Consider the following 19,427-nt stretch of genomic DNA (forward strand, 5'->3'; position numbering starts at 1 on the left):
TCCGAAATCTCACTGATTTTGTGCGAGCACTGAGTGGTAATGGTACAACTTAAAATTGAACTGAATAACACAACAATCATGCAAATGCCAAACCACATCATAAATAAAACTGCAAATGGTTATCACCAGATTGGCAAGGAGAGAGCAAAGGTTAAAGATCGGACCACGTGAGGACTCCTGATCGCCACAGCTCGTTAACTTCCAGCAAAATGAGAAGATCGCTGCAAGACATCAGCTGTGTCCTACATAACGAAATTCCGAAGTTTTTTATTCTCCTCCTGTGACACCCGAGGCACCTGGCAGATGGGTTTGGGCTAAATACGAATGTACACTAGAGTTTGCTACGATGCCAGTGTAATGTGTGCGCATTCTACGTAATATCTTTTCTTTCGTCAGCACACCTACAGGAATGACGGGAGGTTCAAAACCAAAATGGGTTCATTTTGGGTTCATAACATCCACAGAAATTTGGCAACAAAACATAGAGCTATTACTGCACGCAAACTCGGATGTATGATCCAGTCTCTGAATACATTTTCTGAAGTTTTGCTATTTCAACTGCTTTGCGTTTGATACTGTCATATTACCAATGTAGTGATAGCTGCAGTGATTGCTTAAGCTACGATACCAGACATCCTTTCTGCTTTCTTCTCAAATCAGACCGCCTTTACTAAGGTCGCACTGATACTCAACTCCGACTCTACTGCGAACAACCGTTGCAGTCCAACCGCTCTTCCAACCATCGGTGAAAGCAGGTCCGAAAGAGGGTAGAACTGGAAGGCTAAAATTGAAATCAAATGAACCAAATAAATCAAAAGATAAATCGATGCCAGGTCGAACATTATCTAAAATCATGGGACGGCATCGTATCACGTAACCCTTCAGAAGTAAAATATGGCTTCTCTAAATCGGACCAGCTTTGATCTATGAATGTATGCAAAACTCAGAAGATACCACAAAATGTTTATGACATGGCATGAAGATATACTGAATGGTCAATCAAAAAGCTAGTGTCGCTGCGCCCAAAAAGGTTGATTTGGACTTCGGCTGTTTTGCAAGGCAAGATCATGGAGAAATATTTTTGTGCAAAACTGCACTCTGCCAGGTCTGCCCCCTCCAGCCAGTTTGGTATGATGGTAAGTATCTGCGGCGCGCTAGCAGCCCACCATCCCATTCAAGCGACCACAAGGAGGCCAAATTGTTTTCAATGGAGTACTTTAATCGGCGGAGCTCTGAGGTCTAATTCTTACGCACATTAGTCCGGTGAAAAATATTGAAATGTTGAAAGACCTCACCATCAGACCACAGTGTTCAGCTGCAGCCAGCTCTTTGCTCGCTGACTGAAACTGAAACTGAAAAGTCTCTTGCGTGTCTCTTGAGTACGGGTTCAAGCCAGTCATAGCGCAGCTTCAAAACGCAGTAACATGGTTAGTTATGTGTGGTGTACACGGGTATTCTTTTTACGTACAGTGTGTGGAACTGTGTGTGTTTCACATTTGGCGTCTAGTTTCGTGGCACTGGATCAAATTGATAGAGCGTGTATCATGCATATCATATCACGATCGCCAAATAGCTGAAAGCGTTCCATTGCTCCAATTTGCTACCCAGCAGATTAACTCCCCCCCCCCCCTCCCCAGACTACCTCACTTCCTTTGTCCCCAGTAGCAGACAGGAACGCTTCGTCAAGACTCGCCCTCTTGCCATCACGTAATTTAATTCAACGATGAAGCTGTGCCCGCGAGACGTGCGTCTCGTGAGAACTCCACTTTTTCAACTCCGCTAATGAAAATGGCTTATTAGGACTCAGCTCGACGACACCAGTCCAATGGCCCCGGCAAAAACGGCTTGAAAGCTAGGCAAACATTGAGGAAAGAAAGCTAGGCATTGTGCTCAACAGCCACTGGAAGGCAGGTGCTGACGTTTGGTTACCCTCACAGCCAAGACAGGAGACTTTAAAACGTACCTGTGTTCTGTTGCCAATGGCCCGAGCGTTCCAGCCTTCCCATGAGTTCTTTGTGTTCACGCGTGCACCGCGGTATCCTGATCTCACCCTCGGTGGGTTCCCCCGGCGAGAACGGTCGTGGCCGGCTCCGGCTGAGCTGCCGTTCCGTGGGCGTGAGCCCCGAACGGGTGGGACCTCTCCAGAGAGCCGTGGTGCGCGGCCAGGTCGTGCACTCGTGAGAGGGGCCTGAGGGTAACCGGGCGGCGGAAGGGAGGGGGGGTCGTATGGTCGGTGCCGTAAGGTGTTTTCGCGCATAGAGGGGGAGAACGCGAGTGAGACCAATCACGGTTGATGGGCGGCTCGTGTCTACTGTGGCAAGCGGAGATGCATTATAGTTGGAGTACGCCGCTGTTTCGACTCGCCGAACCCCTTCCCTGTGGATGTCTTCGGTGCATTCGAATACGCGGCTCTTGTCAGCGATGCAAGCGCAAACATCAGTGTAGCCAATGACAGTGAATTTTAGAGGCTGAACTCTGGGTGGCTGCACGTGAGCACTGCGTTATCCACACAGTGTGTAATACTGATACAGAACAAAACACTATGATGCTGGATGTGCATAACGAGCAGTACAACTGGTGGAATTAAGCGAAGAAAACTGAAATCACTTATGCTAATATGGACTAGTTGGCGCAGCTAGGAATGCGAATATCAAGTCCGTACTTCAGGTCTCAAGCTTAATTAAGAGTCTTGAAGTTGCGAGCAGCCCACCCCAAACATAAGGAGAATACTGAAAGTTGCGACGTATGTTCTAACTTGATTTAATTGAAGACCATACGGGGAACAAAACCTGCAAAGAAAAATGCATCTGGCAAGGGAGGAATCATCAACATGGCCAATTGAAGTATATGCCAGGTCAAGAACGCAACAGAAACGAACAAGTCATCCCTGTGGGATAGGGACAGGTCTTGTACCTGGACTTGCCAGATGTTAAGGAGACGAAACGCATTGACAGTCCGCTGTTTTCCACCAAACTCAATCGGCTGTGCTGAATTGTCTAAGGCAGAGTCGGACGGCAAAATGCACTACCAAAGCACTACCAAAGCACTATCAAAGCTGGGTGAAGCGGCAGTGCTCTGCTTTCTGGGCAAAGCGGCACCTCTGTCTTTCCCTGCGGCCGGCTTCCCACGTCTTCCGCTACCGCCTTCTTGAAGCCAGGGTTCCTACACCACTGCTTTCGATATCACTGTTAAGGTTTTCCTAAATGTGACTTGTCGTGTCCATTTTCTACGTCTGTCCAAGTGCTTATTTTTGCACGGGTGAACCAGGAGTTCGCCAGTGGTGTGATCAAACTGCCAACACCGAACCTGAAGCCGTGGACATTATCCCCGACTGCATGCAGGTAATCTACAGGACGTCGTCGGGAAATGCCTTTGTAAGGTGCATGAGCCGGGCCGGGATTTGTGAGCTAGGTAGGGTACATCGGCTGTGACCGCACGAGATCTTATGTAAGTTGACTGGGATAGTCTGGCGATTTCCGTAGTTGGGCGGAGCTGTGGCGTCGCCACTCTGGGAAAGACGTCCGAATTCTGTGGCCGGGTGGGAAGTTTTGTCACTTGAACACCCCCGGCGGGAAGGACGGTGAGGTGACCTGCCTGTCCAACATCCTCAGAGGGAGGGACAGTGACATGCCCTCCCCCCACCTCAAGTCGCCACGGCCGGCTGGAGCCCTGAGGCGTGTCACGACCTCCCTACCCCAGAGCGGAGAGGGTGATGCCGCTACGTCCGTGCCGCCGGTCGGCGCCGCCGGCCGAGCCTGGGCGCCGCGGCCGGTCGGGGGCCGTGGCGGCCGACGGGTCCTGGTCCGGGTGTGCGCGCCGCCGGCGCCGGCCGCGGCCTGGTCGGCCGCCGCCAGACGCCGCCCGTGGCCGGCAGACACCAGTCATGATGCGCAAACTGGCCGTCTCCAACTTCCTGCAGCAGAGCCTGTGAGTACCGGTGGAAGCTGCCACGCTGAGGCGTTGTCGCACATTCGGTGTTGGTGGTCTCATCACGGTAGCCCTTTTCGGTGACGTCATCACGCACCCCGCATCGGTGACGTCATCACATGTCTGTGTCGATGACGTCTCGCCCCTGATGTCGCACGCGTAACGGTATTGAGGTCGCAGGACATGGCTGAGGGGAGAATATTACGTGGTGGTTTGATAAGCGTTTGTATCCAAGGCTAGCGCTGAACTAATGCGTCACCAGGGTGATTCGCTGCTCACCATCGGAGCATAGAATAGGTGAATATGGACGCAGGTTGACAATAGCATGCTGGTTACAGCACAATCCTCCGTAAGAATTTGTTGGGAGATGCTGACGGCCACTGGGAGTTTGATGATCATTCCTCGATTTTTGTGAATTTTTATGTGCGTTGCTTATAGTTGGGCCAACAAATGAATAGATCATCAAACCATTATTTTCATTATTATCGAATGCCAGGGCACCAGGCTACACACCATCGGTCAATTGGTAATTGGTTCATCTTGCAAGTGTCAAGAAATTACGTTGTGCAACTCGCTGACTCAGTGGTCAAACTACATCGATAGGGATGTTCTATGCAAGGTGATCAGGGATAGAAGGTGATATTTCGGCAAGCGTTTTGGCACAAACCAAACATCAGCCTCCTTGTTTGTAGATGCTTTCTAACAAAGGCAGACGGCAACGTGCTCATTATCCCTCGGAGAGAGTAATTCGATTTAAGGTACTAATCAAATTATCTGAGATTGAGAGCTGGCAAGAACCAACAGCATTGCAATTGCTCGCAAGGTAGTGTGCGTAAAAGAAGTGGCCAAATTCAATTAGCTAGCAACTAAGAGACGTTCAGGGAAACCCCAAGGGTGCTTTTGCTGGGACAAGCAGTGTGCTGTTAATTAACAGCATCGATGTGCATTAACAGTACTGGTGGCGAGGACTCGTTATTGGTTGAAAGTAGTTAAAACGGTGTGAACAGCGCTGATGCCAAGTAAAAAATGTGTCCTAACGGTATTGATGGTAAAGGCTCGTTATTGGTTGTAAGAGTAGTTAAAACTAATGTTGAACACTTAAGTCGTCACATCGGGTCCACGATTCAGGTTAAAAGTGGTCTTGTGATGATTAAGCAGATACTGGAGAGCATTTGATTGCAAAAATATTTACTGCCTTTCGAAGTTTTACTTCTCCAATTTGCATGCGATGCTCGACAAACGATGCATGCATGCCAATGTTGTCAGTGTTTAATTCTCGCTAAAGACCAAGTGCGTGGCTCGAAACGAGTCAAATTAAATTCACAAACGCACGACAAATATCACGTTCCATGCTTGTGGAAAGCACTCTCGTGTCATATGCACACAATTCCCTTTGAAGGCGCGAGCGGCCAACTGCTGCCAGTGGCGTTCCATTCTCTCAGCCGACGGGCGGGGTGTGTGTGTGTGGGGGGGGGGGGAGGGAGGGGGGGGGGAGTGGTGTCAGTGTCAGGGCGCCTCTGGTGCGGGTAGGGTGGCACCGCCTCCGGCGGTTTCTGTGCCCACCACGCGCGACATAATTGCCAGAAGGTGGCGGCTGGACACCAGATGAGAGGTAGTTTTACAGCATGTTTCACGCCGTCCGACACAATGGGCTTCTGAAAATAGCACCAAGACGCGAGAAGGAATTTCCCGCGCCGGACCTAATGCAATGGGCGCTTTTCTCTGCATGATGTTGTGTTTGGGACTGGTTTCGTAAAGCGGGGCTACGAACCCGCACGCTTTTGAATCCTATCATAACAACATATGTGCCAGAAATGCATCGATTTAACTTTAGTTTTCGAATCCCAATTCATCCATGGACCCAAGTCAGTGAACAAAGTATCTCATGGTGTGCATGCTCTCGAGAAAATCAATCTCACGCTCTTGTAGGCTTGAGTGATCACAGTGCTTGCACGTAATGTGTGAGTTCTGACGCGGGTAGTGCGAGCCTCTCAAATGACGGTGTGTCGCGCCGCACAACGTGCGCGGACCCACTGAATTTGGAAGGCCCATATGACTCGATTCGAACTTAACGTGCTACCTGGATCGCGTCCACTTTCATTTCCCCAGCTGTAGTTTCGCCTGACTCAACCAGACCCTGGTGCGGCTTCGCGGTGTTCGCTGGACAGAGCGGCGGCCCCGCCCCGCCGTCAGGAACGCTGATCATTGATTGAGCCAGCACGTCCTGTCCAGCCAATGATCGCGCAGGTGCTCAGCTGATTGAAATGATCTCCGTCAATTAACTGAAATCGATGCGCCAGTTAATTTGAAAAACAAGAGTGTGACGCGGCGGCGGTGGCGGCGGCGGAGGCACGATGAGCTGCCGACCACCGCGGATCGCGGCGGGGGGCGTGGCGGCGGCGGCCGAGCTGGACGGACCAGTAGCGGTGCCATCTGTTGCGTGGTCGCTGGGTGTGGAGAAGCAGGCCGTTGACGAGCCACCCGTCCGGTGCCCCGCCCCCGGACGCGTCGTCACCAGCCCTGATGGATGCCGGTAGTGAGGGCGGGCGCGCCGGGCGGCGAGGCGATCCGACGTCTCCGGGCCGCAGCGGAGCAGGGCAGCGGAGCAGCCGCTCCGAACCGGGGCGGTCCGGCCGGCGCCGTAGACGGCCGCGGAGGCCCGGTCGCCACCTGCCGCGGCCGCTCCAAGAGCGGATATCGCGGCTAAACTCCGGTCGTTTGTTTAACCCTGGCTCCGCGTGGCAGTTGCGTGGGAGGCCTTTGATGGAGGGTGTGTCGCCCCAGTGGTCCGGACGCTGCTGATTCATCAGTCTCATGAGATATGTCAAATGCCAGGTGAAATTGGTATATCGCCTTCTCCCTGATGATGTAAAATGAAGTTCAGGCCGGCGACTAATGCTTGAGTCCTTACAAACACAATGCGGCCTTCAAAGAAGGCGGCGGAGGAAGTACCACGTCGTTTGTCTATCGTCGTTTCTTCATGATCACATATCATATTTTGATCATGATCATGATCACATTTCATATTTTGAACAAGATAGTTGAACTGGACATGAATATGGACGAGCAGTAGCAGTTACTAGCAAAGACAAATGCCAACAATGTACGTGCGTTAATAATCTCTACTCACAAATGGTCTGACACCCTTGTCCAAGTCCTTTCCTGCGCTGAAAGCGCCGGAGATTTTCTGAAATAATTGAAGAGACACGGCTGTCCCAATGTCAGCACTGTCTGAGACTGACAGGCGCTGGCCTCATTTCCGGGCAGTTCGGCTGAGAAAATACTGAAATGGACTGTGGTCGGCATCACATTTCGGCGGCATCGAGGCTGCTGGCCGGCCGGAGCGGCCGTGGCAGACCGGCAGGGTCCGTGGACGGAGTGGCCGCGAGAGAGAAGGTCCGTGGACGGAGCGGCCGCGAGACTGAGAGTCCGCAGACGGAGCGGCCGCGAGAGGGAGGGTCCGTGGACGGAGTGGCCGCGAGACTGAGAGTCCGCAGACGGAGCGGCCGCGAGAGAGAGGGTCCGTGGACGGAGCGGCCGCGAGAGGGAGGGTCCGCGGACGGAGCGGCCGCGAGAGGGAGGGTCTGCGGACGGAGCGGCCGCGAGAGGGAGGGTCTGCGGACGGAGCGGCCGCGAGACTGAGGGTTCGCAGACGGAGCGGCCGCGAGAGGGAGGGTCCGTGGACGGAGCGGCCGCGAGACGGGTCCGCGGTGGGAACGGCCGCGAGACGGGTCCGCGGTGGGAGCGGCCGCGAGACTGAGGGTCCGCGGACGGAGCGGCCGTGGGACGGAAGGTCCGCGGACGGAGCGGCCGTGAGACGGAGAGTCCGCTAACGGAGCGGCCGCCGCCCCGACCGCGGACCGGCTGCTGCTCGCCGCTGGTAGCGCCGCAGGCACCCACAGGAACAGCCGCCGTCTCGGCAGGCATCCATGCCTAGCCGCCGCACTGGTCTCATCACATTTTGACCGGGGTAATCGTCCGTCACGGCCGAGCAAACCAATCGTTGCGCGTCGATACGGTGGCGAGCGCACCGGCTGGTCGCCCGGTTCCGTACACACACGACCAGACATGAGCCGCCTCCGGCATCGACGATGAAAGCCTCGGATCGCGACTGTCTTTGGGCCTGGAGAGTACATCCATGAACTCTAAGATAGGAGCTATCTTCTAGCCGCCGGACAGGGACTTTAACCAGGAGTGGTTTAAGCCATGCCCACGGTGTGCTCGTACGTGCCCGTCGGGGTCTGACGGTGGTTGGCCCAAGTCATACAAGGGATCGTTAGATATCTGTCCGCTGTCGATGATTGACTAGTGACTTGGTCGGCACCGTCGACGACAGGCTGTATGGGATGACCTGAGGAATGTTCGTGAGGTAGATGGTCTTATCACATGTGCATAAAATTCACATGTAAACGCTCGTGAGAGCTCATATTCGAGAAGCTTGTGTTCGTAAATGCCGGACTTGTGTTGCAGATGTTCGAATCTCGGATGTGTGCTCTGAAGATGTGGAAATATTGGAAATATTCAAATGTTGTCAACATTTGTATAAATAACGAAGACAGTAAACGCGATTCAAATGCAGCAGAGAAGCGGCAAAATTGAAAAAGTGTTGGAAGCGGGAGCAATGATGACGTCACAACCGCATTGTTTTCTCTTGACACTGTTAATGACACGTGTATATATATATATATATATATATATATATATATATATTTATATATATATATACATATATATATATATATATATATATATATATATATATATATATATGTATATGTATATGTATATATATATATATATATATATATATATATATATATATACATATAAATGTGCATACGTTATGTACCGTCATCATTAACATCATGACCCACACTGTTTTATGTCTATGCTTCTATATTTTTCAACTTAAATTTAGTGCACACTGGTTCAGTGTCAGCCTTTGAAGGCGGTACAAATTGCAATGCTGATGAAGAGTGTGTTGCTGTTAAATCCTTATTAGGATGCTATGCTGCTTAGCAGGTATCTAGCCTATTTGTTTTTTAAGGCAAATATTCACCGGAAAAGCTAAAAGAAAGCGACTTATCACTGCATGCGGGTTTCAAGGCCTTCCAAAGCTGCCTGCAATTTATAGCCGTTGAACGAAAAGGGATTGAGATTTTGTCGCGTGCTCTCCCAAAGGCACTCTCGCTTGTGAAACTTTTCGGCTGACTCCGTTCCCACATGGGAGCTGAACCTGATGGCTTCCGAAGTAAAAATAGATTTACGTTTAGTTTTCACACCTCCCCGTCTCAAGGACTATCTGCGGGAATGAATTAGCAGGTTGTACAGATTGTAAAATGTTCAGAATTAGCAAGTTTGTATACACCAAGTCATTACGCTTAACAAATTTCTTACTGACCGGTACCGCCGTTTCTTCCGTTTCCGCCGCTTTCCACCGTTTCTTCAGCCTTTTCCGTGCTAGGAGTCAGTCCAAAGATTACACGCGAGCATCTGTAGCACGACCATAAACACCCATGAACATGTGGGATGCAGTGAGTCACGTCCGTGCTGCTTAAACAAGCATTGCTTCGAGCGTGAGCGACAACGATCATTTGCGATCCGAACAACCATAAACACCCATGAACATCTGGGATGCAGTGAGTCACGTCCGTGCTGCTTAAACAAGCATTGCTTCGAGCTTGAGCGATAACGATCATTTGCGATCCGAACAACCATAAACACCCATGAACATCTGGGATGCAGTGAGTCACGTCCGTGCTGCTTAAACAAGCATTGCTTCGAGCGTGAGCGATAACGATCATTTGCGATCCGAACATCTGCGCCTTTTGCGCGGTTAGTTGAGTACGAACACCTACTTTATAAACGCCTGCCTTTCGAACGTTTGCCACGCAGTTACCTGATGTTAATGACACGCATGTATGGGCTCGGTTACCGCCGACCGTATGTGATGTGTTGTGTATGCTCGTGTTTAAGTGAACGTTTTTGGAACCTCTTCTGTTACATTCCTGAGAAGCTGGACGGCTGAGGTTTTGAGGTTGAGGTTATGAAGTTCCTTTACACAACATTTGGTAGAGCTTCACATGCCGGTCAGCTACGGCATATTAAGGGAAAGAGTTAAAGGAAACAGTTAAAGGAAACAGTTAAAGGAAACAGTTAAAGGAAACATTTTCCAAAATTAAATGCGTGGTGTTGATCGTCCTTCTTTAACTTGCGTTTTGCTGCGTGCAAATTTATGTGCTGCGCTTAATCTCACCCGCATTAATGATCAACCAGAAGTACTTATCAATCGTCTCAGCATTATGCATCATGGTAATGTAACAGCTGAGTCTCACTATTTCATCACGCATCCATTGATCCACAAATAACGGTGCTCTAAAATTGACTGGCCACGATTCTTGGAAGCCTTGACAATTTTCATGAAGAAATTTATGCATTTAAAGCGAGTTTTGATTTCAAGAATTGCCCTTTATATATAATATAAATGACTGGCTACGATCCTTGGAAGCCTTGACAATTTTCATGAAGAAATTTATGCATTTAAAGCGAGTTTTGATTTAAAGAATTGCCTTTTTGCCTGAAAAATGATATTGAAAGCTTTGTATATGTAACACACACACACACACACACACACACACACACACACACACACACACACACACACACACACACACACATATATATATATATATATATATATATATATATAAGTATTACTTTATATCGTGCCGCTGCGACGCCCTGTCGTACAGATCTCTGCCGCTGTCGACTCGTGCCTTTCAGCTCATTTCTCGTCAAAAGCCTTTGCATTTTTCATGTTAGTTCAATGGGGAGATGAAATTGAAATGATGTTGACAAGTTCAGGACGAAAACATCCCGATCAAACAGTTGCATGCAAATGTCTAGCAATGTATGCAACATAACTTTTCAAAACATTGCAGTTCTTCTTGATGAAACTGCGTTAGCTTGCGATAATCGTTTGCAAAGGAATGTAATTTCAGAATGCGCGATAGCAGGACGAAGAAGGCCCTGAGCGGGCTGCTTAGGTTGAAAATGCAAGCAAGACGCATATTGTAGCGTAGAACGAAAGAGATGATAACAGTTATCAGTTACCACCTCGCAGTTGAGGCCTAAACAAAGGCGAATGAAGCCCGTCGACTTTGGGAACCCATACGGAAAGGACGTATCAAGGGATTGGAGCGTCCCGTCTTCATGAGCTCGGCACACTGAGTTGGACTGATGGTTAGCACCCGAACACATCTACAAATTGCCACTACGGGGTATTGGATAGCTCTGAGCCTGGCAAACTCCGGCAATTTCAACCAAAGTAGTGGATAAATTTGGAATTGCCCATGCTCATTGTGGCTGTGGCGAGCGTGTTTGAGAATAAACACAAGCTTTTGGGTGGATATTGGTTACAATAAACTGGGCTATACACCTACGTAACCTCCATGGCCCAATCTGTCTCGGTTAAGGCAACAATGTGTCAGGTTTTGAGGTTGGTTTTGCAAACGGCGACATTGTCCGCCTCCACTCGATCGCGAACACATCTTTGGCTTTGGGTCGGACAGTCCTGATGCGTATTAGCGAGTTGTATCCGGTGTATTCGCCCACGCCGTGCAGTGAGTTGCATGGGTCCGTTTGCAATGGTAACGGAGATGTGACATTAATCGCTAAAAACGTCTCAAAGCTGGCGTATCTGTGGCTCGCGCACTGCAGTGCGCGACGGTCTGCACGCATCGGACTACGCTTCTACAAGCACGGTTGTCCACTTTCTTCTCCATCAGTATTAGGCTCATGTTGTTTTCTGCAGCTGTTTTAGATTCTCGTTCTTCAGCCGTTTTGCCATTGAAAATAATTTTTGTCTCCCATGTTAATGAAGTGGGCAGGTGAAACAATGGCGATATTGCAACGTTACAGAAACACGCCGTCTGATGAGATAGCTTGAAGTAGTGGCTTGAAAGCATTGTTGTACAGCTTGTAACTAATTCAATATGCATCCTTACTCTTACTAATGCTCACGGAGCGCAACCAACGGATCACAGCTGGTTGCGTTCAGAACAACACCCGTTTAGCGGGCATTACCCAGATCAACGCGCTTTGAGGAAAACGTCCACTCCGGTCTCGAAGGCGTTCGGTCAAAAAGATCGTGGTACATAGATACCCAGAAGACGACCTGTCTCCCGGAATAAATACCCTTAGCGGGGCGCGGCTTAATGGCGATGCCAAAACCCTTCATGAGCCTCCGCCAAAACTGGCGGCCATGAACATCGGCTGTAGCAGCTTCATAAATGTGAAGTATCACCAGGGATAACGAGAGGAGATGACGGCCGTTTCTGGGAATAGAAAGAGGAGGAGACAGGATCTGCCGTGAACAGATGAAGGTTGGTGGAGGGTCTGAATTTAGCGACGGATCTGCCTCAGATATCGTGCTCGCGGAAGGATTATGCGCGATCCTTTCACACCCATACATATTAACAAATTGCTTTGCTGCTCCGTATCGGCCACCAATTTGAGCAGCCGGAGCCAATCGGTGCGAACCGGTTTAGTTTTCAGCAGCCCGCAGCGACAATGTATGCGTTGCATCGGCCTTTGCAGCCGTGTAAATTGGCTACAAGTATTCGCCGCCAGACTCCCGACATACAACCCGGGATCAAAGCCCCTCGCCGCCAGACTCCCGACATGCAACCCGGATCGAAACTCCTCGCTGTCAGGCTTACGACATACAACCCGAGATCGAAGCCCCTCACCGCCAGACTCCCGACATGCAACCCGAGATCGTAGCCCCTTGCCGCCAGACTCACGACATGCACCCGAGATCGAAGCCCCTCGCCGCCAGACTCCCGACATACATCCCGAGATCCAAGCCCCTCGCCGCCAGACTCTCGACATGCGACCCGAGACCGAAGCCCGTCACCGCCAGACTCCCGGCGCATAACTGAAACCGCCGTGCTTAAGCGCATAAGTGGTGCTCCACCGACCTGGACAGCCACTTGACACTACGCGGCGCGAGCCAGACTGTTATTGCATGTGTGGAGCCGCGGCGGACACCTCGCCGGCCGCCGGAGCCTTGCGGCCGGAACGACCCGCCGGCGGCCGGCGACGGATGGCGCGCCCGCTGGCACCGAGCGGCTTCCGAGACACGTCAGCACTGGTGGCGGCGTCGCTTCCGGCCCGCCCTGCAGACCTGTTGCGGTCGGCGCCGCCGCTGGCCGCACGGCAGCGCTGGAATGTCATGGCTGACGTGCGGGGCGAAAGTCAGGTCGGCTGGCGGGGCACTGAATTGGGCTTAGTGCTGTGAAATGACGCCAAAACATCGGTGAATGGTTGCAAAGCTTGCAATGTTTCCGGAGTTAAAGCAGCTCGCATACGGACATTGACTGCCATATCCGGGCATAGCATATCATCTGGAACCAATAAAAAGAGCAAAAAAAAAAAACCGTTCGGAATGCATCTTGAGTGAAGCAGCTCCGATGACCAGTAAGCACTGTCTGCAACTACCCATCACGCTGCCTTATTTTGCAATTGGCAACGCGTCCTTCCGGGGATGTTAACTCTGGCTGGATGGCTGGATGCTGAGCTGCTCGATCGCGAGTCAAGCGCCGGAGTAGGCTCGCCGATCCCTTTATTAGTTATTAGAACGGAGCCATTGAATACATATCTGATCGGCAGCCTGGTGTGTAAGTAATCCAGGGATGTCCGGAAGTCAAACCCTTTCACAGCCCATGGATTTTCCAGGTCGTGCTGATCGTAATACCTGGGAGCACAAAAATGCGATTGTGAATGACAACAAAAAATGTGATAACACGTTTTTGTCGCAAGAACGATTATGTAAGGCTGTAGAAGTCATTAAATGACTTTTACGCGACATAGTCAGCGATCTTTTTCTTGCAAAACGTGTGTAATAAATGTGTCATTGGCTGCTTCATATTTCATGGCGCTGCAATTCGTTTTTTTCCATGGTCTCATGAAGAACGCCTAGCGTTGGTACGTCGCTTACACGGCAAGCATTAACTGGAGAGTCACAGTTCCATTGAAATGTATTTCTACACATATCTGACTGATCGTAAGGTCAATAATTGTGGAACTGCTCTTCAGATCTCGGATTATCCATTTGGAACAGCTATTTTTGCGGAATGCTTCAGTTTCTTCAGTCTTGTGCCCAAATGATGCGTTAAGCGCGGACTATATACTCTGACATTTGGGAGCACTTATCAGATGAGGTTCCATAATACTTCGTTTAGATGTACAAACGCGTTACTAATTACCGTGCAACACGGTGAATTACCATAGGCTAGGGCTTATATGTAGATTCTATCTAATCAGTTACGCTAAAGCTTCCATTACCAAAGCTAGGGGCAAAGCCGTAACCAATTACGGAGAATATCCTGGGGTCTTTCAAACATCTGTTCTAATGATATGTTATCAGTCAGTGTCTTAATGACGGCGACCATACTCAGGGTAAGTTGGTACCGCTTGCACCTCTGATATTTTTTGGACCCTAAACTCTCACAGAGTTGCTTGTGCATTCTATCGTTTGAGTGATCTAGGTGCGCTTTCTAGTGTCGTGCGCAAAGGTACTGATTTTCGCGCATTCGTTGCAGGGTTTTTGCGATCGACTTCAAAAGCATGATTTTTTTCCCGTTAAAGAGAAGTACATTGACAGAAGCGCCCAGCAAACGCATGTGACTGAGATACGCTTTGTTCGTAGTCATTACCCTTTGCCCCACAACGCTTTTGTAGAGTACTTTGTTCAAATGTACTTAAAATGTCTGTTTCAAATGTCTTTTTTGACTTGACTGCGCAGGTAACAATATGTGCAGGCTTGCGTCTTGACGGAACTCTTGGCTCCCTGGGCATGATGAAAGTATCTATGCACATCCATCGGCGCACTTCTTTAAAAAAAAAAACATAAAATGCAGTGAACGATATCACAGGGGAAGTTAAATGTTGGGCAGAAATCCAATAGTTTAGGTCGTTGGTTCTTTTGCTGATTTTCTATTGGTGATGCCCACCTCCCGCAAACTCAATCTAATTCAGGCGCCTGCGCCTCACCACAGACGAAAACAAATTATTTCTGGTCTTCTCAGAGTGATGAAGCAGGACATGTTGACGGCATTCAGCACGTACGAAATACAACCTTACATCGCGCCAAAATTCGCTACGCACACAAACGCAAGCATTTCCGTCATTGGCGTAATTCCCCTAAAAAGTCGCTGCGCTCCACCAGCAGTGCCATCCGATAGTCCCAGCTATAAGCCACTCATAAGCCACTGCATGCTTAGAAGAGGCCGAGTTATTGCTTCGTGGCTCTAAAGGAAGCGTGCTGTTGATCCGCACAGCGCTGCACAGACCGTGCTGTCCACCGGCATCGGCGCTGTCGCCGGGCTCGGTGGCTCTCGGTGTTTTTGCGAGTGTTTCAAGATCGGATTTCTAACTGGGCCTGGGGATGAGAGGCGAAAGCCTGCGGTTTTCCGGCGCCGCGAATTTTGTGGCGAAAGTTAAGAGAGCGCAGTTGGCACAGCTGGCGGGAAGCAGCGAGCCAGCCAAGTTCAGCCCGCATGTTCGATACATGTTGGCTGGGCGCGACCGGAACGGAGATTAAGAATCTTTCGAGAGCCTTGCATGTTTTTCTGCCGGCTGCTGTCAGAACTGACGAAACAAGGGGGCGTGCCATATGACCGGAACATTGACTGGAACCGTTAAGGGGGGGTAAGGGAGGGGGAGGATTTGGTGCGACACGTCACCACGCCGATGAGGGTAGTTACTGTTTCACTTTTTGATGAGGGCGGATCCGTTTGAGTAACTCGTAACATTCGTGTTTAAAGGTATGCCAAAGTTCTTTACCGAGGGGTTTCAACATCGTACAGCCTTTTGAAACTGAACGGGGACGGGAGCCATAGTTTGACATTCTGAAGGACAGTTGGAAACGATTAGTCCACTTTTACCTTTTGTCTTCAGACCGTGGGAGCGGGGCTGCTGGAGTTTAAAGGAACATGGGAGTGGCATCTAAAAAAACTTGTTTCTGTTCCAAAGCAGCGATGAGCTAACAAAGCATCTCAACGATAGAAGCCAGAATTCGAAGATCGCCAGAGTTTAGATAAGGCAGTAGTAATAATCTTATTCCTCGTAGAAAAAAAGCACATGAGAATGGGTGCATAGGTGTGTTAATATTTCGGCAACATGCTTTACATTCTTTTCTGCTATTCGTTTCTATAAAAGCATATTGCGGAGATAACAACGCATTTATATCTCCACTCTCCTGTGTTTTTTTATGCGAGGAATAGGGAGATTTCTATTGTCTTATCATTGTGCATACTGTTCCATTTAAATGGGCTTAACAACTTACGTATTTTTTTATCGCTAGAGTACTATATTACGCGAGCCATACTGGGGCGTTGTGGGATATATACCATTGAAAATATTAGAAAGGGAGTGGAACTAATGGGAAACATTGGAGTACTTCGATTGGATTGGATGGGATCTGGACAGGTGCCGGTTGCCACGCCCATGAGCTGTGCAAATGAGCTGAGGAATGATTATGGCCTTTTATGGCAGAGCAGGGCCCACTAAAGACGATATGACAGGTCTGGAGCTTAACAAAGAGATTTGTGTGGCCAGGCAAATCGAAACATTTCAAGAGATTCAGAGGGCGTAGCAGAGTGAATTCGTAGCAGTCTGTTGCGGAGAGGATACGTTCTAGATATAGGACACGCGCTTAGGAGCCTGGTTCCTGCACTGAAATGCGAGCGGAAAGCTTGGAAGAAAGAGAAAAGGTGACTGTCGGTCTTGTTGGGAATATAGTTGCAAGAAGACAGCCCTCTCCTGAGCCTTTGGGAAAACAAGTTCTAACAAATAGTTGCAAAGTTTTAGGCTTTAGAAAGTCGGATGGGTTTATGAATGAGAGAGACAATGGGATGCTTCCCAGATACCACGCACTAACGTGCTGGGAGACTGGTGATGACTGTGGAGGATGGCTATAAAATAATGTTGAAAACGGATTTGATGAATCTGATGCAGACATCGCTGGCCCTACAAACTCACGGTGCTATCATACCTAAAAATGGATAATTGGGCTATTATAAATTAAAAGGCATCAGAGAAAGCCGTGCAAATGAAATATTTTTTTCAAAAATGCGTTTGAAATTCGAGAAAAAGTTTTGGGGCTCCCTTGCACAGCACTGACTAGTGTAGCACTCTCTCCCAACGCCACTCTCTGAACAGAAATGGTTTTGCCTTTCTGCGTGCGCCATCACTCGCTGAGTCGAGCTCATTAGAACTGGCGCATTAAGTAAAATGCATTTAAATGCAATTTGATTGTGTGGAGGCCATTGGGTTCTAAATCAATACTCTCCTTAATCTCTCTCTCCTACTCTTCTCTCTCTTTCTCCCTCTCCCACTCTCTCCCTCTCTCTCCCTTTCTCTCTCCCTCTCTCTCTCTCTCTCTCTCCCTCTCTCTCTCTTCCTTTGCTCTGCTTGCTTTTCGCGTTGCTTGGCTTACATTTCTCTGCACCTTCGTCTCTCACTGCTTTATTTATTCACATCCTCGTGTTGTTTTTCTTTGAACAACACGCTTTCCCCGTTGCAATACCCATGCCCTCGTTTCCGAAGCCTCAGAGCGAGCGAAATGTGCAGCGGCTCAACGAGACATTTGCGGCGTAGCGGTACGTGCGAGGCGCCCAGAGAGCTTATTTGATGGCACAGGGGACACCAGAGAGATGTGCGACTGTACAAACTGACACCCTCTCTTTCTCTCGGCTCCACTTACTCAGCGGCGCCGCCCCTGTTGGTGGGTGAACCAGAGCCGGGTCACAGCGCGGTCACGTGATGACGTAGGCTGATCGAGGTGCTCAGGATGATGGTGCACTCAGTGGGCCATGTAATCGTCCTCGCCTCTCCGCGCACCCCCGGGGGAGGCCCGATGCGAGACCACCGGAGGGCAGGCGGCAGCGGCCCGCGGGCCGCGCGCCCGACCCTTGGGACGCATCACTCAACACACCGCACACAGCAGGTGAGCTGCGACATGCTCCGAATGGGCAATGGCGTGGAAGAACGGCACTGGCCTGGAGACCGTGCAATTGGTGGAGATAGAAGTTGGGCCCTTATGACATTTGTGGGTGGCAGTGGGGCGCACAAATGGCTGACCCCGTCCAAGGTCAGGATGGCGACGAGACGCCCCATTTCTGGAGGTCGCATCTGAAGTCTCCCGCAACCAACCCGTATCCGTGGACGAAAACAGAATCACAAGAGACATCTCAAAGTGGGCATTAGAGAGATATTCAGAAGCGTGCGAGGAGGAGGAGGAGAGAGAGAGAGAGAGAGAGAGAGAGAGAGAGAGAGAGAGAGAGAGAGAGAGAGAGAGAGAGAGAGAGAGAGAGAGAGAGAGAGAGAAAGAAAGAGTGGTGGATGAAAAGTTTCACTGTTGATGCATATATAGATGCATTCACACCCACGTACATACACACACACACATATACATATATATATATATATATATATATATATATATATATATATATATATATATATATATATGTTTAAGTCTCGTACAACAAATTTCATTTTTTCAACATCAAGTTTATAGATTACTGATCCGGTGGTCTTGCGTTACGCGGGTGGAGGCTGTCTCGCCAGCCACATGTTGTAGTGTTAAAAACGGCAGTAATTTTGCTTTGTACATTGCTGATGGGTGTAATGTCTCTGAATACGATGCTTCAAGTAAGGTGAGGCGTATATGGTCTATGGTATCCCCTAGTATAGTGGTGTTCATGACTAATGTATTTCTCATAAGAGTTCCAAGGTTTTGAATGAGTTGTGCGGTGTGTCCACGCATTACTCGATAGCTCTCTGGAAAGGAGGACAAAGTGATACCCGTGGAACACTTATGGGCCATTAACACTTTTTTGCAAAGCGTGGTATTGTCCTTAAACGATGCGCCCAGGCTAATTAACGGACTTACTAAGATTTATAATATACTACAGAAGGCCAAACAAATTTCTCCTGGTTATGAAAAATAATTCTCAGCCAAACCAGACATGAGTTGGAACAGAGAAATATGGTTAACTGAACTTCGGATATCGTGCTGGGGCCTGTGAAACCCGCAAAATAGGCTACATTGGTCTGACTACAATCAATTTCAGCCAACACTTCTCCAGGCACATACGGGGGCGGGGGGGGGGGGGGGGGGGGGGGAGGGGCACCGAAAGCATATGCGCGTACGCACCACAGCATACTTTCCAGAAATACCATAGCTACACCATCATACTAGTACGTACCACAGATCATAAAGGCCTTGCCACACTTGAAGCATTGTAAATAAGAGGCGCAGCACCCATCATCAGCATACAAAACAAACAACTCATACAACTACCACTGATACTACCACTACCACCACAACTACAACGTGCAAATAAACAAACAGATCCCCGTAATGGAAAGCAAGCGTCCCTGTAATTTATGAACATGAGGTGGTGATACGAATAGAAGACTTTTCAGGCTTA

General features: G+C 49.4%; 1 protein-coding gene across 2 annotated transcripts in view; it reads left to right on the plus strand.

Moving 5' to 3' along the window:
- Positions 1–3,869: 3,869 nt before the first annotated feature.
- Positions 3,870–19,427, plus strand: part of Syt7 (Synaptotagmin 7) — a gene marked incomplete at its 3' end in the record, with an annotated part of 71,213 nt that continues 55,655 nt past the window's right edge. The window contains 1 exon segment of one of the 2 annotated variants that reach the window (XM_037214985.1): positions 3,870–3,927. In XM_037214985.1, coding sequence (XP_037070880.1) covers positions 3,884–3,927 — 44 coding nt within the window. 2 annotated transcript variants of the gene reach the window in all.

This window comes from Pollicipes pollicipes, unplaced genomic scaffold (assembly GCF_011947565.3).
Source record: "Pollicipes pollicipes isolate AB1234 unplaced genomic scaffold, Ppol_2.1 Scaffold_3447;HRSCAF=4054_pilon_pilon_pilon, whole genome shotgun sequence".
NCBI lineage: Eukaryota > Metazoa > Arthropoda > Thecostraca > Pollicipedomorpha > Pollicipedidae > Pollicipes > Pollicipes pollicipes.